The sequence below is a fragment of the Crocodylus siamensis genome, chromosome 5 (assembly GCF_052110815.1).
Source record: "Crocodylus siamensis isolate JL-2025a chromosome 5, ASM5211081v1, whole genome shotgun sequence".
NCBI classification, from domain to species: Eukaryota; Metazoa; Chordata; order Crocodylia; family Crocodylidae; genus Crocodylus; species Crocodylus siamensis.
In genome coordinates, this window is record NC_143399.1 from 195,677,527 (window position 1) to 195,704,047 (window position 26,521).

At 45.3% G+C, this 26,521-nt stretch overlaps 1 protein-coding gene across 3 annotated transcripts in view; it reads left to right on the forward strand.

The window, feature by feature from the left end:
- The window catches only part of XYLB (xylulokinase), a 127,311-nt gene that overhangs the window by 22,706 nt on the left and 78,084 nt on the right, over positions 1 to 26,521 (forward strand). For 2 of the 3 annotated variants that reach the window (XM_090047756.1, XM_090047757.1), the window contains exons 10-15: positions 178 to 259; positions 2,669 to 2,709; positions 3,119 to 3,234; positions 5,698 to 5,813; positions 8,417 to 8,490; positions 10,779 to 10,875. In XM_090047756.1, the coding sequence (XP_089903882.1) occupies positions 178 to 259; positions 2,669 to 2,709; positions 3,119 to 3,234; positions 5,698 to 5,813; positions 8,417 to 8,490; positions 10,779 to 10,875 (526 nt within the window). Of the gene's footprint in view, positions 1 to 177; positions 260 to 2,668; positions 2,710 to 3,118; positions 3,235 to 5,697; positions 5,814 to 8,416; positions 8,491 to 10,778; positions 10,876 to 14,558; positions 14,711 to 26,521 lie in introns of those variants that run through there. The other variant, XM_090047758.1, reaches the window with a different exon arrangement.

Consider the following 26,521-nt stretch of genomic DNA (forward strand, 5'->3'; position numbering starts at 1 on the left):
TTTCTTGGAAGATTTTTTGTGCATGTCCTACAAAGATTTCAGTTAAAAAATCTCTAGAGGCTCACAGTGTAAATTGTAGCTTATGTACAGTCAGCTGGATGTCTGTCTGTGCTTCAACATTGCATGGTTACTGTGCACTTTTCAGCTTTCCTTACTATGTATTTATTTTGTTTTTAGGGCTCCATTGCTCCATATTATATTCAGCGCTATGGGTTTAGTCCGGACTGCAAAGTAGTAGCATTTACTGGGGACAATCCAGGTGAGAGAGTAAACATATATGATGATGGGATTTTGTGGGATTGTATACTCATATCCAGTGACTCCATCTCATCAGTTCTAATGGATAGGAACTTTTTCCCAACAGCCTTCTATTGCTGATTCTTCTAGGATAAGCACACTTTGTGTGATATTTACTGCAGATAGACTTGTTAGTGCCACTCACTATCACGGTGCACTTTATTTGCACCTTAATCAATTTGGTTAGGTTTATTGACGCTTCAAAATTTTTTCTTGCCAACAAGTAGTTCCATGTTCTCTTAAGCAAATTTGTTTTTTGAAGTGGTTGGTTTTCCTCTTCCTAGTCATAAAGTGAGACAGAGGTTAGATCAGAGACTGGCAATTATCTGGGCGCACAGGCCCCATAGGCAGTTTTGGGGAGCTGTCACAGGCTGGTCAGCACTGCCCCTGCCCCCTGGATCTGCTCATGTACCCTGCTACAGCACCCCATCCTGCAACAGCCCAGAGCCTGTGCACCCTGTGGCTGTTCCCTGGCACCAGCTCCCAGCAGCAGCTGAGTGCACAGCCCGGCCTGCCCCACACCCACTCTAGACTCACCTTGGCTGGAGCAGACCAGTTCTGGACCAGGCAGGATCTATGCACACAGCCCTGACCCTGGCGCACCCTGCACCTGCTCCAGACCCGCTTATGATGAGCAGTGGCACCAGCCAGGCAGAAGCTGCTGCTGGGTGCAGGGGTAAAGCGGCCACCTTCCCCACACTGCTGCCGGACGCTTCTTGCTGTGGCCCAGAGCCTGGACCTGGGCTACCCTGCGGCTCCTTTCCATTGCCACTGTTGCCCTCCTGGGCACCCGAGAGGCAGTGCTGGTGGTAATGGTGACGGTGGCGGACAACAGGTGCAGGGCAGCCTGGGTGTGGGCTTTGGGCGGCCGCAGCAGGAAGGGCCCAGCAGTGGCGAAGGGGAAGCGGCCGCTTTTCCCCTGTATGCAGCAGCAACTTCTGCCTGGCTGCTGTCGCTCCGCTCATTGTGGGTGGTTCAAAGCAGGTGAGTGGCGGGCTGGGGTTGGGGCTGTGTGTGTAGATCTTGGCTGGTCTGCTCTACCTGGGTATGAGTCCAGAGTGGGTGCGGGCCAGGGCTGGGGCCAAGGCTGCGCACGCAGGTCCCCACCAGGAGCTGGGGCTGGCAGTGGCGGTAGGTGGAAGGAACTGCCACTGCTTGGGCTGCCTAGAAGTGGTGTGCAGCTGTGGAGCTGCCCAAGCCCTGCTGTATGCCCAGGGGCAGCAGGACACACCATGGACTGGATGGCCCCTGCACCAAGTGGGACCGAGGGACCTGCTGTGGGGTGGGCAAAGTCCCTCTGCAGGCTGCATCTGGTCTGTGGGCTGTATTTGCCCACCCCTGAGTTAGAGACTCATTCTAAGTACTCTTTCGTTCTATCATGTTGCTGGCCTACATATAAAAGGGGAAAAAAACCCAGTTCAACTAAACTATCTAAATGAATATAAATCAACTCCCAAGTCTTTAAAATAAATCACCCTTTAAAATGTAAAGGTTGTACAGGTATAGAAATCCTATAGAAAATGAGTTGGAGAATCTTATAGTATTTGTTCAAAATATTATGGCAGTCCCTAATGGCGCGACAGTGGCTTGACAGTTATTTGGGTAGAATAAATAGCATAGTTTTAGAAAATAATAATATAGTGACAGAAAGCAAAACCTACTAAAAAGTATGTTGCAAGCAGTCAGTACTTTGGTTCATACCTCAGAATCCTAGAAAGATAATTTTTTTCACTTATCATGTGAGTTCAGAGGTGTATTGGTATCTTTTACTGAAATTCTGATTAAGATACGATTGCAAGGATTTCAGAATTCCTAGCTGTGCATATATGCTGAATTTGGGACATTTGTGTAAATCTTGAAATCTGTTGTAGTCTGTAGTACAGAAACCCTATTTTTCAAAAATTATCTACCACAGTAGCACAGGGTGTGGCCCACAAAGCCAGGATTTCCCCTTACCTCCTTAGTTCTAGTTGCATGTATTAGCTACAAAGCCATCCTTCCTCTCTGAAGTTTAAATCCAGGAAAGCACTTGAGCACTTCACCTGTTTAAATACTTAGGTTTGGGCCTAAGATGCATTTAAAACTTGAGTGGATAAAACACTAGAAACAGTACCATAGAGAGCAGTGCTGCACTGGACTAAAGATACCATGACAGATTTTTCATCTCTAAGTCCTTTCATTCTCTGATTCCAAATACAGACTCACTTCAGTATTTTAGCAAAAGCTAGCACAAGCACATAGTCTTATTTTGCGGTGGTGCATAAGCCCCTTTTGTGCAGTTTTTCTGCACAGAACAGTGTGAGACCTCCAGGGCAGTATTATTACCTTGCATGCTTAACTACCAGTTGAACATTATTATTTATGTTTTCAGCGTCACTGGCAGGAATGAGGCTTGAAGAAGGGGACATTGCAGTAAGTTAAAATGTGTTCATGACAGCTGTCCAGACCCTGAGTAATTAAAGCCATCATAGAATATAAAATACAAACTTCGATGATAACCGTGGGTCATCAACTAAACCAAAATAGAGAAGCTGTTGTTTTTCTGCGTGCTGGACTCTGATTCTCGTTTCAGTCCTTTTTGGAGCTGGAAGAAGGATGATAAGCAAACTCTGGGAACATTTATGAATCCCTAATTCTCTTGCTAGTTGTGGACTATATTTCACTGGGGTGACAACCAAACCAGAGTTTGCTGCAATAAGAATCCAATTGACTTAATGTGCGACTTAAAAACAATTAGCAATAAGAACAAATGGATTTCATTTAATGTCTGTATTGCCTTCCATGCACATTGTGATAACACTTCAATTATTTTCTTCCCCAGATTAGCCTTGGTACAAGTGACACTCTGTTTCTGTGGATTCAAGAACCAATGCCTGCAACAGAAGGTCACATTCTCTGTAATCCTGTTGACTCTCGAGCCTATATGGCACTTTTATGGTAGTATAGTTTTTTTTATTATTATCTGGGATCAGTAAGATGTTTTTCTTGTTCTGCCATTATGTTTTATTTCATTCACAGAATGATACATTATTCAGCATATGTGCAGTATAAGATACCCCCTAGAACACAGAAAGTTCTTCCTTGTATCTAATCTACAGTTGAAACATATAACATCGCCATTACTTAGGGAACCAGGAATTTATCGTGACAAATATATTCTGATGCCAGCAAATGGGATAAGGTTCATTTTTGTGCAGGCTGAGATGCCTGATTTAACAGTCTTGGGAGTAGAAGCAGAAATATTGTGAAAAGTAAAATTTTGGAGCTCGAAGTTTGACCCAAATGTTAGAACTTTTGCATTTTTCTAGTGGTACCAAAGGGCCTTTAAACAGAGCTCAAAGGGGAGATGACAATGCCCCCTTCATAGGGGTGAACCACTGCTGCTGTTCTGGGACATACTGGGAATATCCTTGAAACATATTGATGTCCCATGATATCCAGACACCTTTCGCTGCTCTGCTTTGCCTCAGAGTATGGTTTTGCCCCAAGTTAGCCCTCAGATTCAAGTAGGTAGAAAGATTGGCTCAGATTGACCTTTGTATCATTCTTTTCCCTATAAGTATGGCTATGCAGAGGTGGCTCGCTCAGAGAACCAAAGCTCCTGGTGAATGTTTTTTTCCCCAAGTGTGTACTTCATACATATCTTATGTACCTATTTATGTAGCATGCCACTTATTATTTCTTACCACGGCGGCAGCATTTCCCTTCTTTTAAAGCTAACAGAATGCACAGTATAAAATAATGATAATATTTTAAACATTTCTTCCCTCTCTGTCCGTTTCCCCTCCAGCTAGTTTCTTCCACAGTTGATGCCTGAAAGACCTACACAAACATAAAATCTGACTATTTGTGGTCAGGGAGGGGGATGCTGAGATAATGCTATTACACCCTTTTCATGCACCTCAGCTTAATTTGTTGCTGAAGGCCAGATTTCTGTTTCTTTGAAAGCACTACATAGAGTTAAACCTCAAGGCTGTTTGTGAAACCGTGATAAGTAGGTGTTATTAATTCCCACTGGGCTTCCAGAGAAAAAGTACTATACTATTACTTAACAAGGAGCTATACCATTACTTAACAAGGAGATAATGCACACTGCAAACACTATAGGTATTTGTTTTTAAAATAAATACTCTTTACAATAGCATGTGGAAGTTTCACAGCAGAGCTTTTGCCTTGCATATTTACTGGTGTCCCTTGGACTATCTCTGTTTTGTGTGTCATGTCATCTGGACTCCCTTTCATCTTTCAGGCACTGATCACAGTTCTTGTCCAAACACTTCAGAACCATGTCAGCAGGCAGGCAGTGGACATTTTGAGGTCCTCTCTAGGTAGCAGGTATCTGAGCCTTAGTTGCTTGTGAAACAGTAATCAGTAGCTTTTAAACACTGACCTCATAGGAGACCTCTTTCTTCATTCTGAGTTGATCATCCTCTAAGCCTTTTTTCAGTCGATGTACCCCTGGGTCTCAGAGTGAGACTTCATGTATCCCCTTTCAGTGGGATATTAATTTTTATCTCAAACTATGTGTAAATTGTGTATTATAAAAATGGCAAGATACTCATACAAAGACTTTTCAAATTTTCAAGATGTTGTCTTAGGCCCTTCGACCTGTGTTAGACAATGTATGAAGTATATCTCACGTATCCCCTGATGAGGCTTCACGTACCCCTTGGGGGGTACATGTACCCCGATTCAGAACCGCTGCTCTAAGCCCATAGCAGTCATTTTCAATTAGGGTGCCTTGAGATCCTTTCAGGGGTGCTGCACAGGGGTGTCATACAATGTTAGCTTTAGGTGTGCACACATGATCACGAGACAAACTCAGATTTCAACTAGGAATCGGAAGTATTAAACACATTCTGCCTCGTGGTCTTTCTGAGTTCCTTGCAACAGAATAATTTCTCTATTATTTTTCTGTAGTCCAAAATCAAGTGAAAGCAAGACTTAATGTTTGCCGAAGGGTGCCCTGAGTCTAAAAAGGTTGAGAACCAGTGGCCTGTAGAGCTGTTTAACTTGTATGCTTATCTCCCCCTATCACGTGCTTTGAGTGTCAACTCTTGGGTGACAGGATATGACTTTGTCGAAGCTCATATTTGGATTTTAAAAACCCTTATAAGTCCCCCTGCATGCATGTAGACACAGAGTATTCCAGCCAGTCGGTTTTGCCCCTTCTCAGCTTTTCTTCCTTTCTTTGGGCCAAACAAGTATAGTACTGCACTAAAAAGCAGATGGGTTATATATACAGTGGAAACAGCTAAACTGATTATATAAAGAGCACACACATTAAATAAACTAAAATGATAAATATTTTTATCTCTAACCCTGAGCAGTGGTAATCATCACCTAGTGCTACAAATAGCGGTAGTTTGGAAATTGTAGTTAGTATTTTGTTTGTTTTAGTTTTAAGAATGGCTCTCTGATGAGAGAGAGGATCAGAGATGACTGCGCTTCAGGATCCTGGGATGAATTCTCCAAAGCTCTAACATCTACAGTTACTGGAAACAATGGAAATCTGGGTATGCATTTTGGCAAGATTGGGAACTAAGATTTGCTTTAAAATCACTATCTTGTGAACAGTAGAAGTCAAAACTTGAGTTGTGTTAAAGGTCAGGAGTTAAGAAACTCAGTAATGAGCAGTTGTAGTGCATGCTCAGAAATATTCTGTGTTGATACAAGATGGCTTTAAGTTTTGGGTTTCCATTCAGTAGTTGCTCAGTAGAAGCATCTTATTCTGGAAGCTATGCATCCTGGTACATACTGAAAATAGATATTTGGGGGCATAGGACTTTGGTCTCCAGATAAAGAAGTTTAAAATACAGTAGATGAAATTTCAGAACTACACAACCTGATAGGGTGGGCCAAACTCGGTACTAATTTAATTGTTTAGGGGCTTATGCCCAGTGCCCATTGAATCAAGCCCTAAATGGCTAGTAAAATGATTAGGAGCTGCAACTCATTGAAGAACAAAACAGTCCAGGTATTTCTGGAAGTGGGAACAAGTCGCACCAAGTCCCAGAAGTCAGGCATTCCAGAACTAGGAAAAAAATCATGTCCCATCCTGACCCCACCCACGTCGGTGAGGGTTCTGTTAGTCAAGTGAATGAAGCCTCCATGTCACCCTTACATTTTAAGATTCTCAGTCCTGTTTTTATTAAGACCTGCTATTAGGGGCTGTTTAGAAAATATAGAAGACAGGCCCTTGTTGCAGAGCTAATCGCTTGTCGTCACCTGTGACGCTTCTTATTCTCAGCTCTACTTCCTGATCTTTCTGTCTTCATTTTCTTTTTTTAATTCCTTTCCTGCCTAAGTTTTCTGACCACTTTTTGTGTCATCACAAAGAAGCAACAGACTTTTGCCATCTGTAAAAATCTCACTGCCTCCTACCCAAACCGTATTCACATGCCATCTCCAGTCTGACCTCTTACTTCTGATGCTCTCTGAAGTCGTCAGATCTGACACCCAAAGCCTTCCAGGTTTCTTAAACTCCCTTGATTCCTGTCTCTTGTTCCTTTCTTTTTTCACCTACTGGGTACACACTAATACTGCTTCTGTGGTACATTGTATGTACGTATATGCACATGTATTTTGGCTGATAATTTCATTTAAGTAGTAAAGCTTGGCTGCTGGATTTGTCTTTTGGTATATAGTTTGCTTTTAGATGCTCCAAGCCAGGAATGCTTTGAAAAACAGTCGTTAAAACAAAAAGGAAAAATAAATTCTGGAAGTGTGTGAACTGGAATTGGTCAGGAAACCTGCAATTTGTTTTTTTGTTTGTTTATGGGAAATTCTTACAAAAACAAACACGAGCAGCAAGGATTTTTTAGGGTGATATCTTTTCTTGGACCAACTAGGTAGCTGGGATAAAGCTAGACAAGCTTGGGAATGCAAGACATTCTTTCTCATAGTTTCATAGTAGGTAGGGTCAGAAGGGACTTGAGCAGATCATCAGGTCCAGCCCCTGCCATGGGCAGGAAAGACTGCTGGGGTCAAATGACCCTGGCTTGGTGATTATCTAGCCTCCTTTTGAAGACCCCCAGGGTAGGAGCCAGCACCACTTCCCTTGGAAGTTGGTTCCAGATCCTAGCTGCCCTGACTGAAGTAGTGCCTTCTGATGTCTAGCCTGAACTTACTCTCAGTCAACTTATGGCCATTATTCCTAGTTACTCCTGGTAGTGCTCAGGGGAGCAGGGTCTCTCCCGTTCCCTGCAGGTCCCCCCTGGTAAGTTTATAGACGTCAGGTCTCTGATCACAGGAAGCCAGGCACAGCATAGTGAAAAAAGGAGAGGGGAGGGAGGGAGAGAAATTCCCAGGGGTAGCAGACGCGCAATTAGCAGAAGAAACCAAAATGACTCTCCTCCTTTCTGATTGGCTTTGATCTCCCAGGAATCATTCTCAGCTTTCCTGTTTGGAAAGAATTCAGGAGCTGGGTAAAATATAACGTGCCATAAACACAATATCAGTGTTTACTGCTTGTTTCATATAGCACTTCTACACATGCTCCAGGAGTGGAAGGGGTGAGGCTTTAATTAGAGAGGCTCCAAGAGCCACTCTAATTAAAGCACCGCAGCTTCTTGTGTATCAGCATTCCTGCACTTAAAAATGGCGGTGGGGGCACTTGAGCTAAAGGCGAGCATTCGTTCAAGTGCCCCTGCCACCATTTTTAAGTGTGGGGATGTGGATACACAAGATGCAGAAGGTGCTGGAGCACTGTAATTACCACGCTGCAGCAGACTCGATAAATTCAATAAAAAATCCGGTGAATCCAGTCTCCTCTGATGTGGTTTAATTACAGACCATTGGAGCAGCCTCCCTGCTCACATACAGGTGTCCTTAGTATCCATCCATCTTATGAATTTTTGTTCTCAAGCTTGCTTTCTCAATTTGTTAGGTAGATTTCCCTTTGAGCACAAGGATAGTAAGGTCAGAGAAGGAGTGAGAAACGTGCTCCACTGCTTTATGAATGAGGTGCTTCACCGTGTCACCTTGCATTGGTGAGTGCCCTAAAGTTACGAGCATTGCATTTTTCTAGTCATTTGCTGAAATAAGATACTTTTTATTTGTCCTTGTTTTCTTTTGCACAAGGAGAAAACATGACGGAGTTTAATTTGTTTTGATTTAGGTTTCTATTTTGATGTGATGGAGATTACACCTGAAGCTGTTGGGATCCACAGATTCAACAAAGACAACAAGAAGGTAGTGACAAGCTATTTAATATTTCATAGTAAGCTATGTTTGGCATTCATGGCTTATGGGAGTCTTTTGTACCTGGGATTCTTGCTTTTGGGTCACATTTCTCGATACAAATCTTTGGAGTGATTATGCTGAAAGATTTTTCTAATCCATGCTCTAGTCATGGGAGGTGAGCTTTCAGTATAGACTAAACTTGGAGATGATTAAGAATTTGCTGCAAACTGCTTTTTTGGTGAAAAATGTGGATTTGTTGAAACCCAAACTGTTCATAAAACCGAGTAAGTTTGGGCAAAACTCCCAACTGATTTTTTTAATAAAAATTAATTTAGAAATAACCCAAATGAACACTTTATGATATATGAACCAAAATGTTTCATATTTTTAGGCCACTGTTTTCATCTCAACACTTAATAAATCTAGACAAAGAATAAAGACATAATCGTGATGAAATCTTCCAGAGTTACTGAACAAAATGTTTCAGTTGAGCTGAACAGAATTTTTTTTCCAGATTAAAAAAAAAAATCAAGATTTATTTTTTTCACTCCAGTATGGGATGGGAGCATTTTTTGGTTTCTGTCAATTTTTTCTGAGACTGGGGGAAGAAAACATTTCCTATTCAGTCTTGCTCTAAGCCATTCTAGCTAGTTATAAGCTGATCAACACCCCTTTACTCTGTCCTCCTGCTTTGCCTGACTGTGAGAATTGTGAAGAAGCGGAAATTATCAAGAGGAAGATTAACAGTTGTTGTTGCCACCTCTAAGTATGAAAGTCTGTGTTTTTCTACCCTGACATCTATTTCTATGGGCACAAACAAACCCATCATCAATTCATAGAGCATATATGTGTACGTGATGGTAGCATAAGAGTGATGTTGTAGCCATGTTGGCCCAGGAATTATGCCAGAGGCAGGGATTTCTTAGGGTGAGCTGTTTTATTGAACCAACTATTTAGCTGGGTAATTAGACGAGCTTTTGAATGTAAGACATTTTTCCTCGGGTCTTGCATGTTGAAGTCGCCAGATTACATACATTCAGGGGTATAGCTATCGGAGGGATATGAATGAATTGCAAATAATTGCCGAGGTTTGGATAGGTTGCGGTTTTGCTTTCCCTTAGGCCTACAGAGTAAAGAATGTGTTCTGCCTTCTTGTGTCTGTGTAGGTCAGGGGTATTGAATATATGGTCCACAGGCTGGTTTCAGCTAGTGGAGCTGCTCCCTCCACCTGCTAGGTTACTAGTAGGCCAGGGAGTTTTGGGGTGTAGCTAGTGGTGGGTGTGATCCCAGTGGATGTAATTGTTGGCAGCAGATGGAGAGTGAGGGCTATGCTGACAGAGCCCCACGTGTCCTATGGCTGCTTGGCCCACTGGCTCTTGTGTTGGCCATTGCCAGTACAGTGATTGCCACAGATCCAGCCTGTCCACAGATCCACATCTGGCCTGGGACACAAAGTGAGCTTGATAAAGCTCCTGTAGGTGATCAGAAAACAGTGGGTGGGTTGTCATGAAACAGAAGATCAAATCAAATTGCAGTGACAGTTCCTTGGACAAATGACAATTTGATGGAAAGAAACATCTGCATATCCTTTTCCTCTCTCTTGGGCAGTGAGTGTTGTTTCATAGACTGGATTATTAGGTTAATCAGGAAAGGTGGTACTGAAACTCAAGGGATATGCATGAGCCTTAGTCAACTGAAAATTCTGAGAGGTGGATAAAGAGAGATTGATAGTGTCCTGTATTTATAACCTCACCAGTAGTCTCTTAAATACTTTTTGATTTGTGGCTGCATAGTCGATTTTTAATGTTGTTCAAAAGGTAGGCGGTGAAAAATGTAGTCTCAAGATTAAAGATTCTCCCTCCACCCCTTAAACAAAAGGACAAATCTAAGCCCTTTTTCTTTGTTGGCATTGCCTAGCGCATCTGAATTATTTCTAAACAATCCCAAAGGGAGATAATATTCCTGAGGTGAGTTTCATAAGTCGCCATTGGGGCTGAGGAATAAACACAGAATTTACAACTGGTATTAGAAAGATTCCCCATCGTGCATTGATTTTGGGCTTGAAGGATTTGCCAACAGTGCCAAGGTTATAGGCTGTATGCTTTCTGTCATGAGTCTCTGGGAGTTTTCTTGTATGTGATTGAAGAATAGGGGTTGAGTTGTGAGTGCAGGCTTCAGGGTGAAGCCAAGGATAATGAACTATAAATCTGTTTTGTTTTTTTTTAACTCAGCTCCAACCTGTTGGTGTATACTACATAAAGTGCATGTTAATTTAATGCAATTCTCCTTTGATACAGGTTCCAGACTTTCCAAAGGAAGTAGAGATACGAGCATTGATTGAAGGGCAGTTCATGGCTAAGAGGATTCATGCTGAAAAGCTGGGATATAAAATAAGTAAGTAGGATTATTAAAACAGCAGAACTAATTGGGCCAAAATGAAGCACATTTGGGTCACGATGCTGCTGGTGATTGTTACCTTTCCTGACAGATGCAGACACCAGCGTAAACTCTAATCTAGACTGTTGTGAGATGCCATAATTCACTCTGCCATATCAGCCCTGCTAAAACTAGGTCTCTTTCTGCAGAGTTCATGGGGAAATAAAGGCTGTGGATTGTTTTTAGAGGCGTCCTTGCTATTTCAGTCTTGTTGGAATTCATTGCTAATGATTAAACTTTGAGTATGGATTTCATCTAGCTCAAGTGGAAGAAGGAAGACTAGCTTTGTAGCTAAAGCAAGAGACTGTGACGTAGCATCTCTGTTCAGTTCCTGGTTCTGTCATAAGATTTTCTGGGTGACCTTGGGAAAGTCACAAAATCTCTGTGCCTCAGTTCCCCATTTGTGAAATAGAGGTAATGTTGAAGCTTCCTTTCTCGTATTCTCTTCCTGTATTCTGTATTTAATCTGTCAGCTCTTTGGAGCATGAACTTTCTCTTGCTCTACATGCTTGTATAGCATACGGGTAAAGAAATGCCTAAGTTGGCTAATATTGTTATGTAAATGACAACAAAAGAGATTAATACATTGCCAAATAGCTAAATTTATGGAAAGATAACACACTTAAAATATCCTAATATTGTGTTTTTCATTTTTTGCCTGTTTTCTATTCTTTCTAATCAAAGATGCTGAATCCCTCTTCACCGTTTTCAAGATGATGCCTGGTTTTACATTTTTAAAATTCATCCATCACAGTTATCCCTTGGCACTTGTGCAATTGAGAATAAACTGGTTCAGCATGGTAAATGGCCCACAGTTTTGCTTGGGAGGGCACAGTTAAAGAAAGTGTGAAAATAAATTGTTAGAAATCTATGAATGATGGCATTAGAGTCCTTTTCAAAGGAGAGAATGGAGTCACCGAAGAGGCTCATCTGCTCTTACCAGTGCTTATCACACATCTTGGCCCGTCTCTTAACCACTCTGTGTACAATACTTAAAAGAAAACAGTGCCAGCAGTCCTTTGGTTAGTATGAATATAAATAGACTCTCTCAGTAAATTAAGGCATAAAGAAAACTCTATCCTGATCTTCTCAGGCAAAATGGGTCTTTGCTGTTCTCTCAAGGTTAACAGCCTTTGATGTATCTTGGATATGCAGGGATGGTGTGACACACAGGAAGACATCTGGCCTCTCCCTCTTACTAAGCTGACTTTCCAGCCTAAGGCCCCTGGCAGATGTGTAGGTGAAGGTGCAATGGGATCTGCTGTGGGATTCCCACAGTTCCATTTTCTGCTATGCCTCGTGTGCATAGCAGGAGGTATGATTGTGGAATCCACCCAGAGATCCCATCATGCCTTACTGATGGTGCACAGGATCATGTTCCCATGCTCCACCTGTCCTGGCAAGTAGCAAGCTTCTGTGTCTGGGAGGCCAGTTGGCTGATGGTGCATCATGTACCCCCCCAAGACTGGGAGCCAACAGGCAAATGCGGTTTTGGGCTGTATCAATAGAAGTATTAGGCGCAAGATACGGAGGCTGGTAGGGCCTCTACATGCACCGATTAGGCCTCAGCTGGAGTACTGTGTACAGTTCTGGGCTTCACATTTTAAAAAGGATGTGGAGAAGTTAAGAGAGGCTGGCAATAAAAAAGATCAAGAGCTTGGAAAACAAGTCATAAGAGGAGAGGCTGAAGGAGCCAGGCATGTTCAGTTTAAGGAAAAGGTGCTTAAGTGAGGACATAATGACAGTCTTCAAATGTTTGAAGGGCTGCCATAAAGAAGAGGGAAAGCACCTTTTCTCTCTGGGTCTGAGTGTGGGTACTGAAGCTTTAAGAAAAACTTAACCTAACATGACACGAGAAAAAGAATTGGTAGATTTGGCAACGCTATTAAGTATTTATACATATTGAAAAGATTGCCCCTGCTATATTCTTTGACTTCATACTGGAGATGATGCAATTGATTATTTAAAGAAGCAGTTGGAGCTTCAAATGCAAAGGTTTTTTCTGTGTCCATTTATACCTCACTCTTGAAATGACTGTAATACCTGCCTTTGCCCCTTGAACTGTATCCTTTCAAAAGCTTGGCTTTATTTAGCCTAGCAAAATAGAAGGCAAAGAAGGGCTAGTTCTTTAGAAATCCATCAGCGGTTTCAACACCAGACGGGAGGAAGAGCTATTTGGACTAAAAGATAATGTTGGCATGAGAACAAAGTGATAAAAAATGTCCAGCCTAAATTGGTTCACAGACATATGAAGCAGGTGTCTAACATGAGAGGAGTGAGGTTCTGGTAAAACCTGGCCATGTCCTTCACTACAGAGGAAGGTAAAAACTCTCACAGTCCATACCAGTCTGAGCATAGGGTAAAATTCCTTCCTGACCCCAGGTATGGCGATCGATTTGACCCCGAGTGGAGGAGTCAAGACCCTCTAGCCAGGAACCTCTGGCTTTCATCCCAGCAGAAGCATTGGCACACCCCTGTCAAAGTTCCCAGCCTTGGCTATATCCAACACCCAGTGCCTCTGGGGAGGCTTTAAAAACACCCTGACGTGTAGCAGAAAGAGGTGGCTGGGGACAGCCAGCAAAGCTCAGAAACATGAGAAATACCTGTAGTAGAACATAGGCATAGCTACGCCTAGATCATCCCTGACCAGTGCCTGTCCAACCACTTCTTGAACACCGCCAGTGTTCAAGAGAGCACCTCATAGCTTCCCTAGGCAGTCTATTCCACTGCCTCGCTGCTCTAACAGTGAAGAAGTTTTTTCCAGATATCCAATCTAAACTTACTTTGCTGCAGTTTCAAGCCATTGGTCCGTGTCTTCTTGGCAACAAGAGAGAAAAGGTGATTTTCCTCTTCTTTGTGGCATGGCAGCCCTTTAAGTATTTGGAGACTGCTATCAAGCATGTCTAGCTCTTTCAGCCTCTCCTTGTACAACTTGCTTTGCAAGCCCTTGATCTTCTGTGTTGCCTGCCCCTGGGCCCTCTTTAACTTCACAGTCTGTTTAAAATGTGGAGCCCAGAATCCAGATGAGGCCTAACCAGTGCCGAGTAGAGGCACTATTAACTCCCTTGTCTTGCACCTAATGCTTCTATTGATGCAGCCCAAAACTGCATTGCCTTTTGTGCGCCTGCATCACACTGCAGACTGGTATTGAGTCTGTCATCTACCAAGACTCCCAGATCCTTTTCCACAGTGCTGCCATCCAGCCAGGTGTCCCCCATTTTATATTTGTGTTTTTGATTTATTCTTCCTGAGGTGTATGTAGCACCTTACATTTGTCTTCACTGAACTTCATCCTGTTAGCTCTAGCTCAACTTTCCAATCTGTTGAGATCCTTCTTCTTCAGCATGTTTGCAGTCCTTCTCAGCTTTGTCATTTGTGTGGGTAGAGGGGGCAAGAAATGCAACTGGTTTTTAAGTGGGAGCTGGGTAAATTTTATTAATTCAGTGGCATGGTTGCGTGTGACCCAGTAGATCCCCGTGTTCCTGTAGAGTCCCTGGAACATTTTAATGTTTTGTTTTTCTGCATCAGAGGAATTGTTTGGCTTGGCAGTAACTAATGGGTAAATTACTTCCAGAAAGAATTGTGCCTACTTTGAGCATTATGCATTTCTCACATTTCCCTTTATGCTGTCCTTTATTTAGATGTCCTGTTCTGTTCGGATAATGATGGCAACCTCTGAACCACGTTTGTGAAACCACCTTTCAAACAAGACACTTTTTAATGTGTTTTTGGGTACAGATTTCAGAATACCATAATATTCAATTTCCAACAGGACTCAAGATGCTCTTTTTCTAGCTCTGTTTCAACAGCTGCCATTTTTATGTGTATAGTGATGTTTGATGAACCATTTTAAAAGTCCACCTGCTTGTCTTTTGGATGTATGATTGGATCCCCTGGTGCAAGGGGATCCTAATGAACATATTTGTCTGTAAGGGAGATTTCCTCACATGGATGGATGTTCTTTGATAGGGTTGGATCAGTGCCTAAGAACTGCCACGTACTAGGTCAGGGCAGAAGTCCATGTATCCCAGTATTGTCTCACACCATGGCAGAGGGTAGATGCTGATGGGGGAGATAAACCGGGTATGTCCAAAATTTTCTACCCCTGTTCCTCTCTCACAGTAGCATTCCAGTATTTGGGTACCGCAGCTGCCCCCAAAACCCATGCATCCTCCCCTTCCCCAGTGAACACATTGCTCCCACGTAAAAGAAACGTAAACCAGAAATACCAGAAAACCCTCTGTCTTTTCCCTGAGGTGCTGCTAAAGTGCAAACAACTCCTGTAGTTTCCTACCTCTAGACTTTGCAAAGGGCGGCTGCAGGGGTAATTGCCCACAGGGACCTGAAACTGTCTGTTTAAACCAGGGTTACCAAACTTGTCTAACCTCACAGGCTAGCGGAGTGGCACTGAGCTTGTCCATGGGATGAATCAGGCCAATGGAGCCTCCATCCCTGGCCCTCCCACCGCATCTAGCGGGTATGGCACCTGCTCCTGGACTTACACCAAATGGAGTTGCCAGAGAGGGCACTGTGGCATGCATCCAGGGTGCTGTGTGCCAGGCTGGCTTGATGTGCCCTGTGTGGGTCAGCTCAGATCCTGGGATCACACTGTGGGACCAGATGATGGAGCCCTGCTCCTCCCTCATTTTGAGGTCCTGTGTCACCACTGCCCACCCCCCTGTCTCTGGGATTGGTCTGATGCTGCCTTTCATCCTAGAGCCTGGGGGCCATCTGGTGCACAGGGCTGCATCTTGCAGGGCTCCCCACAGGCTAGATGACACAGTGCCAGGAGCTGGATTTGGCCTATGGACCAGGGGTTGAGCAATAGAAAAAACCAAGGTGACTCTGAGATCATAATCTATATGCTTTTCAAAATTTTGCTTTCAGTGGCATCTGAAACTCTAGGTACATTTCAGCATTAAAAAAATAGTTTGCCAAAGTCCAGTTGCAGAGTCTTAAAAGAGTGCTGTGCTGGCTGTGTTTGGGTGCAGCCATGTGCACGTGTACAGTTTAGTTACCAGGAGAGGGCAGTAGATTCCATCTCATGATTTTTTTTCCCCACTTAAAGCCAGGATATGTTTTTGTATGTCAGTCTCGTTTTTAAGCCAATACAAAGTCACTGGGTGATCCTCGTGAGAAAAGTTGAACCTCATATTAATCGCAATTTAATGGCCTTAAAGCTGCGTACTACTGTGTTCCAATTGTCCCAATCTTGCTTTATCACATTTCAAGGGAAATAATTCAGCAACACCCTGTATCCTGTTTTGATTGTTTACTTATGGGGTTGGGTAGGTGTTGTTAACTAGGAACCAGCAAATGAAACTTGCTCTGCTCCCCTTGTTTATATCCTCTGATTCAGTGATCTGAAGAGATAAGCTGAAGGCTTTGTGTTCCCTTTATTTCCCTGGCTTTTTGATTGTACCGTAAACATCTTCTGTTTTTGTCACTTTCTTTTTTTTATGGCAATCCCCTTTTAAAATCTAATCTCAACTCGGCAATTAGAGTTCAGAGACCAGACACTGGACATGTCTGATGTATAGATCAGGGACCTGCTGTAATAAAATACTGGACCTCTTCTACATCCCCTGATATCAAAACCATGACACCTTTATAGGGAAAATGATGGTGTATACAGCCCCCCGACACAAATAATCACGACTGCTGTAAACATGTCAGGAAGTTCAAACTGATCAGGCAGCACATACTGTAATGCACTCAGTTACCCTTGGATGGGCTGATCCTGCTCTAAACCTCACACTGATGTTGATAGAAACAGTATAAGACCTCTTCTTTCTTGGTGCTTTACCAACCTGAGCAGCCCCAAGCAAGGATTTTATTTAGTATTTTTGGACAATCCAAGTTTATAGTTTTAATGTCAGAGACGCTATGAAGTGCACTGCCTAAGGAGGGAACCCTGTCCCCACAGCCTATCTGTGTAAAAGGTGGTACAGAAGGACACATTTTGGAGGGAAATTGTACATGTGGTGGAGGTTACTGTGAGGTTCCCAGAACCTCAGTGCTCTGTGGTTGTGGTTACATAATGCTGTGGTTGCCTGACATTCACCTTGCAAGATCATTAGCACAGGCAGCAGAAGGCCAGGGCTAACAGGGCTTAGCCCCCACAATCATAGGACAGCAGCTAGGGGTGCAGGGCAGCCCGGCTCCAGGCTGCTGCAGCAGGGGGAGATTCAGCCATGCATAATCTGACATGCATCAGACCCAGCGGGATCACAGCCCCGGTGTGTGGATTACTGCCCAGCATGGCATCCAGGCAAGTTTCAGTCTACTCTGTGAAGGGGAAGGAGCTTCATGGGGAGGGGAGGGGGCAGATCAAGGCCTCTGCAGTGTGGGAGGGAGTGGGACAGGAGCAGGGACTGGGGTGAATGGGGCCCCAGGCTGGGTTGTAGGACTATCAGAGCCAGGGTGGCTCATCCAGGGGCGTGGGATGACTGCTGCTGCTGTGTGCACCCTGGCGGAGGCCCAAGGGGCATATGGCCGGCCCCCCCCCGGTTTGGGTGTGGGGCGAGACTGGGCTGTTGCTGCAGGCTGGGCTCTGCGCCCCACTGCTGCTGCTCCAGGAGTGGCACAATGCCATGTGCCTGTCCCCTGCCTGCCTGGCAGCAGCAGGCACATGGCATCATGCGGCTCTCAGGGCAAAAACAGTGGGGCGCAGAGCCCATGTGTAGTGGCAGCCTGCCCTTACCAACATGTACAGATTGGGGTGGGGACATGTGCCCCCCCACGCCTTTGCCGGGGTGTGCCCAGTGGCGGGAGCCCCTCGACGTCCATGGATAAGCTGCCTGGGCTCTGAGTGTCCCACCTCCCACCCTGGGGCCCCATTCACCCCAGCCCCTGTTTCTGTCCCGCTCTTTCCCTCGCTGTGGGGTCCTTGATCGGCCCCCCCCCCCATGCCCCTTCCCCATGACAGACTTACCTGCTTGGGGGGGGCCCCTCCCAAATAATATTTTTTCCCTTTGCCTTTCATCATTAGCTTAGTCTGTTGAGTCTGAATCGTGCTGTCTAATTTTGCCGTGCAACACAATGACGCTTACAGGTTGGGGAACTCCCCTCTTGCCAGCACGGAGACGGAAAAGGATCTTGGAGTCGTCATTGACTCCACGATGAACATGGGCCGGCAGTGTGGGGAGGCAGTCAAGAAGGCCAACCGTACCCTGTCATGCATCCACAGATGCATCTCGAGCAGGTCCAGGGAGGTGATCCTCCACCTCTATGCGGCACTGGTCAGGCCGCAGCTGGAGTACTGCGTCCATTTCTGGGCGCCACACTTCAAGAGGGACGTGGACGATATGGAAAGAGTTCAGAAGAGGGCCACTCGTATGATCAGGGGTCAGCAGGGCAGGCCTTATGAGGAGAGGCTAAGGGACCTGAACCTGTTTAGCCTCCACAAGAGAAGGTTAAGGGGGGACCTTGTGGCCTGCTACAAACTGGTCAGGGGGGATCAGCAGGTATTGGGGGAGTCCCTGTTCCCCCGTGTGCTGCCAGGAGTGACCAGGAATAACGGTCACAAGCTGGCGGAGGGTAAGTTTAGATTAGATATTAGGAGGCGCTACTTCACAGTCAGGGTGGCTAGGGCCTGGAACCAGCTTCCAGGGGAAGTGGTGCAGGCTCCAAGCCTGGGGATTTTTAAAAGGAAGTTAGATGAGCACCTTGCCGGGGTCATCTGACCCCGGTGCTCTTTCCTGCTCAGGCAGGGGGTCGGACTAGATGATCTACCTAGGTCCCTTCCGACTCTAGCTACTATGAAACTATGAAACTATGGAAGTTTAGGTTTATAGGCAATCCAATCTTGCATAATACATGCAGATGCAATGTGCAGTTCTTTACAGCTGTAAATCCAACCCTGTGTTAATGGATGTAGGTTGTGTAATTGTGTAAACAGTATGTTTGTTTCATGATGTGGAATGCTGTGACAAGTCTCTTGCCTATGAATGTGACATTGCTTGCTTTCTTACGTGTTAATAATATTTCAGGGCATGAAAGGGTTCCTTTTCCTCCGATTGGGGAGGGGCCCGGGCAGCCATGTATTTTAAAAACAAAGTTCTAAGGTATCATCTGCAGGACAAATGAGTGTGTGCCGTTGCAGGTTCTCTCTGTGGCCTAGCTTCTAACAAGGCTGGTGCAGTAATACTGAACCTGTGGCACGACCTGCTTGCTGTGCTCGCCTGAGGCTCTTACAAAGCCCAAAAGAGCTCTATTCACTCTTGCTTTCCTTCAAGGATGCTGAACTGAGCAAATTGTCCAAACTCCTCCCTACTCTTAGCAGCTAGCAGGAAAAAGGAGAGGTATGTTACAGTGAGAAGGAGTCCTAAACCATTCGTAGTACTTGCACGATCGTTGTCTGTGATACTGAATCATTAGGTCCTGATGATGCAAGATTATGAGTCGCACTGGATCATGTAATATCAGTCCATTTGATGCTGAGCGGCCAGGGGGCGTTTCTGCTGGTACCTGTTGCCTGCCGGTTAGCTTTGATACTAGTCCTATCAAACAAGCTTCAGTCTCTAGTAATGCAAATAGAACAAACCAAAATCCTTCATCCTCTGCAGACATTAAAGAGCCACTTTCAGCTCTGGCTTTTCCCCAGCACAGCAGCCTCGCTTCTCTTCTTTGCAAGCTGTTCCCTCCCAGCCTCCCCGCTTTTTTTCTTTTCTTTGGGTCTTAAGTTCATTATGCACAGATGGGGGGGGGGGGACACGTGCAGACATTACCAGAATTGACATTAGCAGAATGTCCCAGAGTCGATCATCCATAACAGGGCTGCCCGCCCCATCTTTAGGGGACAGACCACCCTATTACACTCCCTGGTCCTGGAGAAATTCCTGACATAACTTTTCTTCCGTCTATAAAACAGAGTTTCCTGCTAATGTCTCTGTGTGAGTTATTAGTGAAATATGTAACGGCTTCTTTTTTTGACTACAGTCACTATTACTAGTCTTGCCTACAGTAACCAGCATTTAATTTCTCATGCTATACATTTTCAGAAGCTTTCAGGAAACCTTGATTCCAGGATCTAATGTGTTGTAACTCTGTTTTATCAACTTCTTTACATTCAATACTGAATAATGTGGCTACTTGAGCTGTAACTCTGTTGTCCTTTCCGTCTTTGAGGGAAGGAGGCCTGTGAGCGGAGCCATTCTGTAATGTATACAGATTATACTCATGTTTTTGCCCCGGGGGACTAGAATTTATCAACCCCCCTCCACCCCCCCTGCAAAAATGAGTACTAAAATGTTGTGTTGGCTGCATGCTTGTGCATTACTATTTGTTGCTAAGAGCACTGCTGTTGTTTTAGAAGCATGAGGGTGGCTTCTGTGTTTGAGGCCTGTAGTTGGCAGCAACCAAGTGAAAACAGCTTAAAAATAATTAGTGTGTTCTGTTTGTGCTGGCAATGAAGGCTGAAATCCTTGCTATTATTAGTGGAATTGTTGCACTATGTCTGATTGTCCTGGACTAGGACTCCGCTGGTATAGGCACGGTGAAAACAGATTGCATGTTTCAAGCTTCCCATACTGCCTTTTGCTGATAAACTTCAAACCAGGTATTCAGGGGAAATCATTCTAGAGGTGAAGAGAGGATAGCGGTACCTTCTCATTAATCAGAGGCTGGATTCTTTTGCCACTGAAACCAATGACAAAACTAAAGGATCTCATAGCCTCGTCTCTTCTGGTGAAGATGCTGACAGGTACCAATTGTGATGCGGGTGCCTGCTTGCCAGCAGCTTGTTTGCAGCCCCTCGGGATTTTATACAGGCCATAAAATCTCCATCACATAGCAATGATTTCTGGCCGTGATCAGTTGGGTTTGGTTGAAAGCTGGTGACGTGGAGGTGAAAGGCCTCTGAAAGGCTCATTACTAGCTCTTGGAGCCATCTAGTCCATGTGCAGAGCTGCTCCTTTTTACCTGGTGCAGGGCATCAACAAAATCACTTGAACTCATTTTTAGGAGCTAAGAGATAAAAAGTCTCTAAAGGAAGTGACTTAATGGGCTGTAAGAAAGCAGTGTACGTGCGTGAGAATTTCTTGCATGCAGCGAGCATTGTCTTGCTTGGAATCTTTCTATTGTTTTCTCGTGTTATTCACGTAAAGGAAACATGGATAAACAGAAACCCTGAGTATTTAATAGCACGATTGGAGCTATCTGCCTTTCTTTCCTGACATGCTGATAAGATGTTGTCATTGTCTGAACAATTGCTTTTAGTTCAGTCAGCATAAGGCCAAGTGCTCAAACATGCAGAACTTATGCTCTGGTTCTCTGGCTGTTTTTGGTGGGTGAATTATTCACACAGGCTTCTGCAAACAGTCATCGGTGCCCTGGGTCACAGGAAGTCGAGGGGTTGGAGACTGATTGGGAGTGGGGATAGTGGATGATTCAGTAAAGGGGGAGCATTCCCACCAGTATTTTTCTGAAGATTTTTTCTGATCTGGTTTTACCAGTGATGTGGCTCTTTTCCCTTGTTTTGTGAAAAAGGAAGGTCACTAGGTAACTTGATTGCGATCTTTAAGTATCTGTACAGGGAACCAGAAATTTGGTAAGGGAGGGTTCTTCAGTCTAACATGGGAAGGCCTAGCCAAATCTGCATGTTGAAGGTATACAGATTCAGACTAAAAATCACATGCACATTTTTAAGAGTCTGGATAATCATTGCAACCAGTTACCCAGTATTCATAAAATACTGCAGTCATCTTGCCTGCTCTGTAGCTAAGCTGTACGTATTTTCTAGCCTTATTCTTTCCTCATGTGGCTCTTCCATCTTTCTATATTAGTTGCTCAAATGTGAAAGAAGATACTGGACTTTGAGTCACCTCCCTAAAGATTCTCCTCTTGCTCTAGCTGTCACTAAGAGCCCGGAGTGAATTCCCTTTTTAATGGCCTCGAATGTCCTAGCTTCTCTTATGAATTTGGTATTATATGGCATTTTTCATCTTTGTATCTCAAAGTGCTTTGCAGTGCATCAGTTGAGGTTTGGGCCAGTAGGATTACTTCTATAATAAAAGATGCCAGATACCACCCTCCCCCCACCCTTCTCCACCTACCCTATTTCCTTAGCTATGCATTGGACTTTAGATATGGTTGTGATATTGAAAGCTTTACAAAAGAGAATGGCACAAGTTTTTTACAGTGACCCGGGGGCGGGGGCTGGTATGTATACATACATATGCATTATATGCATTATACATATATAATATATATATATATTTAAGTATGTGTATATGTGTGTGTATATGTATGTATTTTTTTAAGTAGCTCACATTTCAGGTGCCTGCTTGAGAGGCATCCTAAAATAACTGGATTTTCACAGGCTGGGTGCTGTAACACTCTCTGAAAGCCATAATCCTTTTGGGGCTCATAACTGAAGTATCTAAACTAATATCACCTTGCTTTGGAGATTTAGGCCTACTTCTTTTTTCCCCCTCTATGGTCCCTGTGTACATCTTGCATATCTGCCATGAAAATGTACCATTCCCACCACAGAATCACTGCACTGTCCTCTCACTACAATGGTTGATTCAAATGGAAAAAAAAATACTATTTGTTTAAAAACAACTATGTGACAAATTTGGCGACATTGGAGTGACTCCTCGGTTTCTCTTCACTGGGCCTCCGCATCTGTAGGAAGCAGAGTAGCTTTTGCCCTCGGGTAATTCTTCCCCCAGAAAATCGCAGTCTCTTCAGCCCCAGACCAGACCTTACACTTCCAGTAGAGGAGGTCTGTCAGCTTGTGGAATTGTTCCCCTTTGATTTGCACAGTATTAGAGGTCAGTGGTTGTCAACCTTTTTAAACTTAAGGCACCCTTCAGAAAATGGCAGTTCTCACTTTTCACTCATTTTTGACTACAGAAAAATAATGGAGAAATTCTTCTGTTGCAGAGGGACCATAACAGAGCAGACTGTTTTAAATGCTGTATTCTGATTTGAAATCTCTGGGTTCATAGAATAGAAGTCGGGTCGGAAGGGACCTTGTAGATCTTCAAGCCCAACCCCCCCGCCTGGGCGGGAGAAAAAGACTGGACTCAAATGAATCCAGCCAGGTAGGCATCAAAACTCTTCTTAAAGATCCCCAGGGTAGGAGCCAGCACCACTTCCCTTGGAAGTTGGTTCCAGCTCCTAGCCGCCCTGACTGTGACGTAGTTCTTGCGGATGTCTAATCTAAATCTACTCTCTAATAACTTGTGTCCATTGTTCCTTGTCATGCCAGGGGGCGCTCGGGGAAACAGCGTCTCCCCTAAACCCTTCTGGTCCCCCCTAGTGAGTTTATAGACAGTCACCAGGTTCCCCTCAGCCTTCTCTTGTGAAGGCTGAACAGGTTTAGGTCCTGCAGTCTTTCAATGTAGGGTCTGCCCTGTTGTCCCCGGATCATGCGTGTGGCCTCCTCTGGACCCTTTCAATGTTGTCCACATCCCTCCTGAAGTGGGGCACACAGAACTGGACGCAGTACTCCAGCTGCGGCCTGACCAGTGTTGCATAGAGGGGGAGGATCACCTCCCTGGCTGTACTTGAGATGCACGTGTGGATGCACGACAAGGTGCGGTTAGCCCTGCCAACCGAGACCTCGCATTGTCGGCCTACGTTCATCTTGGAGTCAGTAATGACTCCAAGATCCCTTTCTGCCTCTGTGCTCTCAAGAAAGGCGTTTCCCATTCTGTAAGTGTGCTGCTGGTCTCTACTGCCTAAGTGCAGCACCCTGCACTTGTCAGTATTGAAACGCATCCTGTTTGTGTCAGCCCACTCCTGTAACCTATCCAGGTCTTGTTGCAGTCTTTCCCTCCCTACTAGCGTGCTCACCTCACCCCAAATTTTGGTATCATCAGCGAATTTAAACAGGTTGCATTTCACCCCATCGTCCAAATCGCTGATGAAGAAATTGAACAGCGCAGGCCCCATGACCGAGCCCTGGGGGACTCCGCTGCCCACTTCCCCCCAGGTCAAATATGACCCGTCCACCACCACCCTCTGAGTATGACCCTTGAGCCAATCTGCAGTCCATCTGATGGTGTAGGCATCAATGCCACAGTCGCCTAGTTTTTTGATGAGGATGGGGTGGGAGACGGTGTCAAAGGCCTTGCTGAAGTCTAGAAAGACTACGTCCACAGCAACACCTGCATCCATTGCGTTTGTGACCTGATCATAAAAGGCAATCGGGTTGGTCTGACAAGACCTGTCCCTAATGAAACTGTGCTGGTTGCCCTTGAGCATCATCCCTGAAGCTGGCCCATCACAGATGTGCTCCTTGAGAATCTTCTCAAAGAGTTTCCCAAGGATAGAGGTAAGACTGACGGGCCTATAGTTGCCCAGGTCCTCCCTCTTCCCTTTTTTGAAGATGGGGACCACATTGGCTAACTTCCAGTCATCTGGCACCTGGCCCGAGCACCACGAGCGCTCGTAGAGCTGTGCCAAGGGCCCTGCAATAACCCCAGCTAGCTCTTTCAACACCCTGGGGTGGAGAGCATCTGGACCCACTGACTTGAACACATCCAGCCCCTCCAGAAGCTCTCTAACCCTGTCCTCACCAACCTGAGGTCTGGAGGCATTCCCCTCGAGTCCATCTGGCATCCCAGTAGGGAAATCCCGGTCCCTGCACAAGAAAACAGACATGAAGAATTGGTTAAAGAATTCTGCTTTCTTGTCTGGTGCAACCACCAGATTGCCCAGTGTACCTTGCAGGGGCCCCACGTTACCTGGTGCCTTCTTCATCCTCCCTATGTATTTGAAAAAGGACTTTTTATTATCCTTGATCTTGGACGCTAGTCTTAGCTCTATGTCTGCCTTTGCTTTCCTGACAGCCCCCCTACAGGCCCGAGCAGAGGAGGTATACTCCTCTTTGGAGATAGCACCCCCCTTCCACTGGGTGTACGCTGCCTTTTTGGCAAGCAGGCGTTCCCGGGTGCCCTTTGTGAGCCAGGGGGACTTCCGGGCACTCTTGCCCCCCTTGCTTCTTGTTGGGATGGACTCCCCCTGAGCCCTATGTATCGTTTCCTTAAGGAACGACCACTTGCCCTGGACACTGAGTTCCCCTGCCCTCAAGGACTCCAGCGCCTCCCCCACTAGTCTCCTCAACTTGGTGAAGTTGGCCCTCCTAAAGTCTAGGGCTACCGTCTTGCTGCAGGCCCTTGACACCCTGCGCTGGATGGTGAGTTCCAGCAAGCGATGATCGCTATCGCCCAGGTGATCAAGAACTTGGAGGCCCCTTACCAGGTCATTGCTTGTGGCCAGGACCAGGTCCAACAGGGCATTTCCTCTGGTGGGACTATGCACCTCCTGGATTAAGTGGAGGTCCTGTATCTCAGCTAGAAGCTCCTGGAACGGTCCGTCGTGGCTGACTGTTCCTCCCAGCAGATGTCTGGGTAATTAAAATCACCCATGACAACTACATCCCTTGTCCTAAGTGCCTCTGCAGGTTGGCCTGAAAATTCCCAGTCCAGCTCCTCCCCTTGGTTGGGGGGTCTGTAGTAGACCCCCCACTGTCAAATCACTCTCCCCACGGTCCCCTTGAATCTTAACCCAGAGCACTTCAACCTGCCCTTCCTCTGACCCCATCCTGCTGGCAGAGGATGTGTACTGCTCCTTGACATAGAGCGCCCACCCCGCCTTTCCTTCCTTCTCTATCCTGCCTGTAAAGCCTATAGCCCCTAATGCTAAGTGCCCAGTCATGGGATGAATCCCATCACGTTTCTGTTAGCCCTATGATATCTGGGTTTGAACTAGCTATTCTGAGGCTGAGTTCCTCCTGTTTATTCCCCATACTGTGAGGATTGGTATATAGGCATTTAAGGCCTTGCAAGACTGTGTGTGCCGCCCCCCGTTTAGGGAGACTGTCTGGACCCCCGTTTCTTACCTTAGCACTCCTTGCATTTGTCACCTGTCCTGCTCGGATGGCGTCTCCTCGTCTTCCTGCAGCCCCCTCCCCCGGCGAGGCTAGTTTAAAGCTTGCTGTACGAGATCAGCCAACCTGGAAGAGAAGACAGGCTTGCCTTTAGGAGAGAGATGAAGCCCATCCCACCCCAGCAAGTCCCCAGCCCGAAAACATGGGTCATTATCAAGGAACCCAAAGCCTGCCTGGCGGCACCAGCTGCATAAGCGCCGGTTGACCACGCCAATGCAGGCCTCGTGTTGCCATCCCTGCCCACTCACTTGTGCCCCTGTCTCCTTCAGCTTGTCTCCCAGAGCCTTGAAATCCTTCATAATGCGGTTAGGGTTGCCCCTAGCCACGTCGTTCGTACCCACATGGACGACAACCACGGGGTACTGGTCTTCAGGTCGGATGTAGGCCGGGTTCATCTTGTGGATCATGTTTGCACACCTAACAGTAGCACATTGGTTGAGAATCGCTTACAGTTTTTCTCCCCATAGAAATAAATATGCCTATAGCTATCAGTTATCCAGGCCAGTTGCTCTGAATATCACCCTCACCGCAGACAATCAGGTATATAAAACAGCAATTTGATTTATTGCACAAGAAAGATGAGCCCTATTAAAAAAATGTAACTACTGTTATTAAATTTGGAAGGCAGAATGCAAAAAAGAAACAGCAAAAATCTCACTATTTCTCTATCTGGAAATCTGCTATCTGTGGATAGCACCTGCA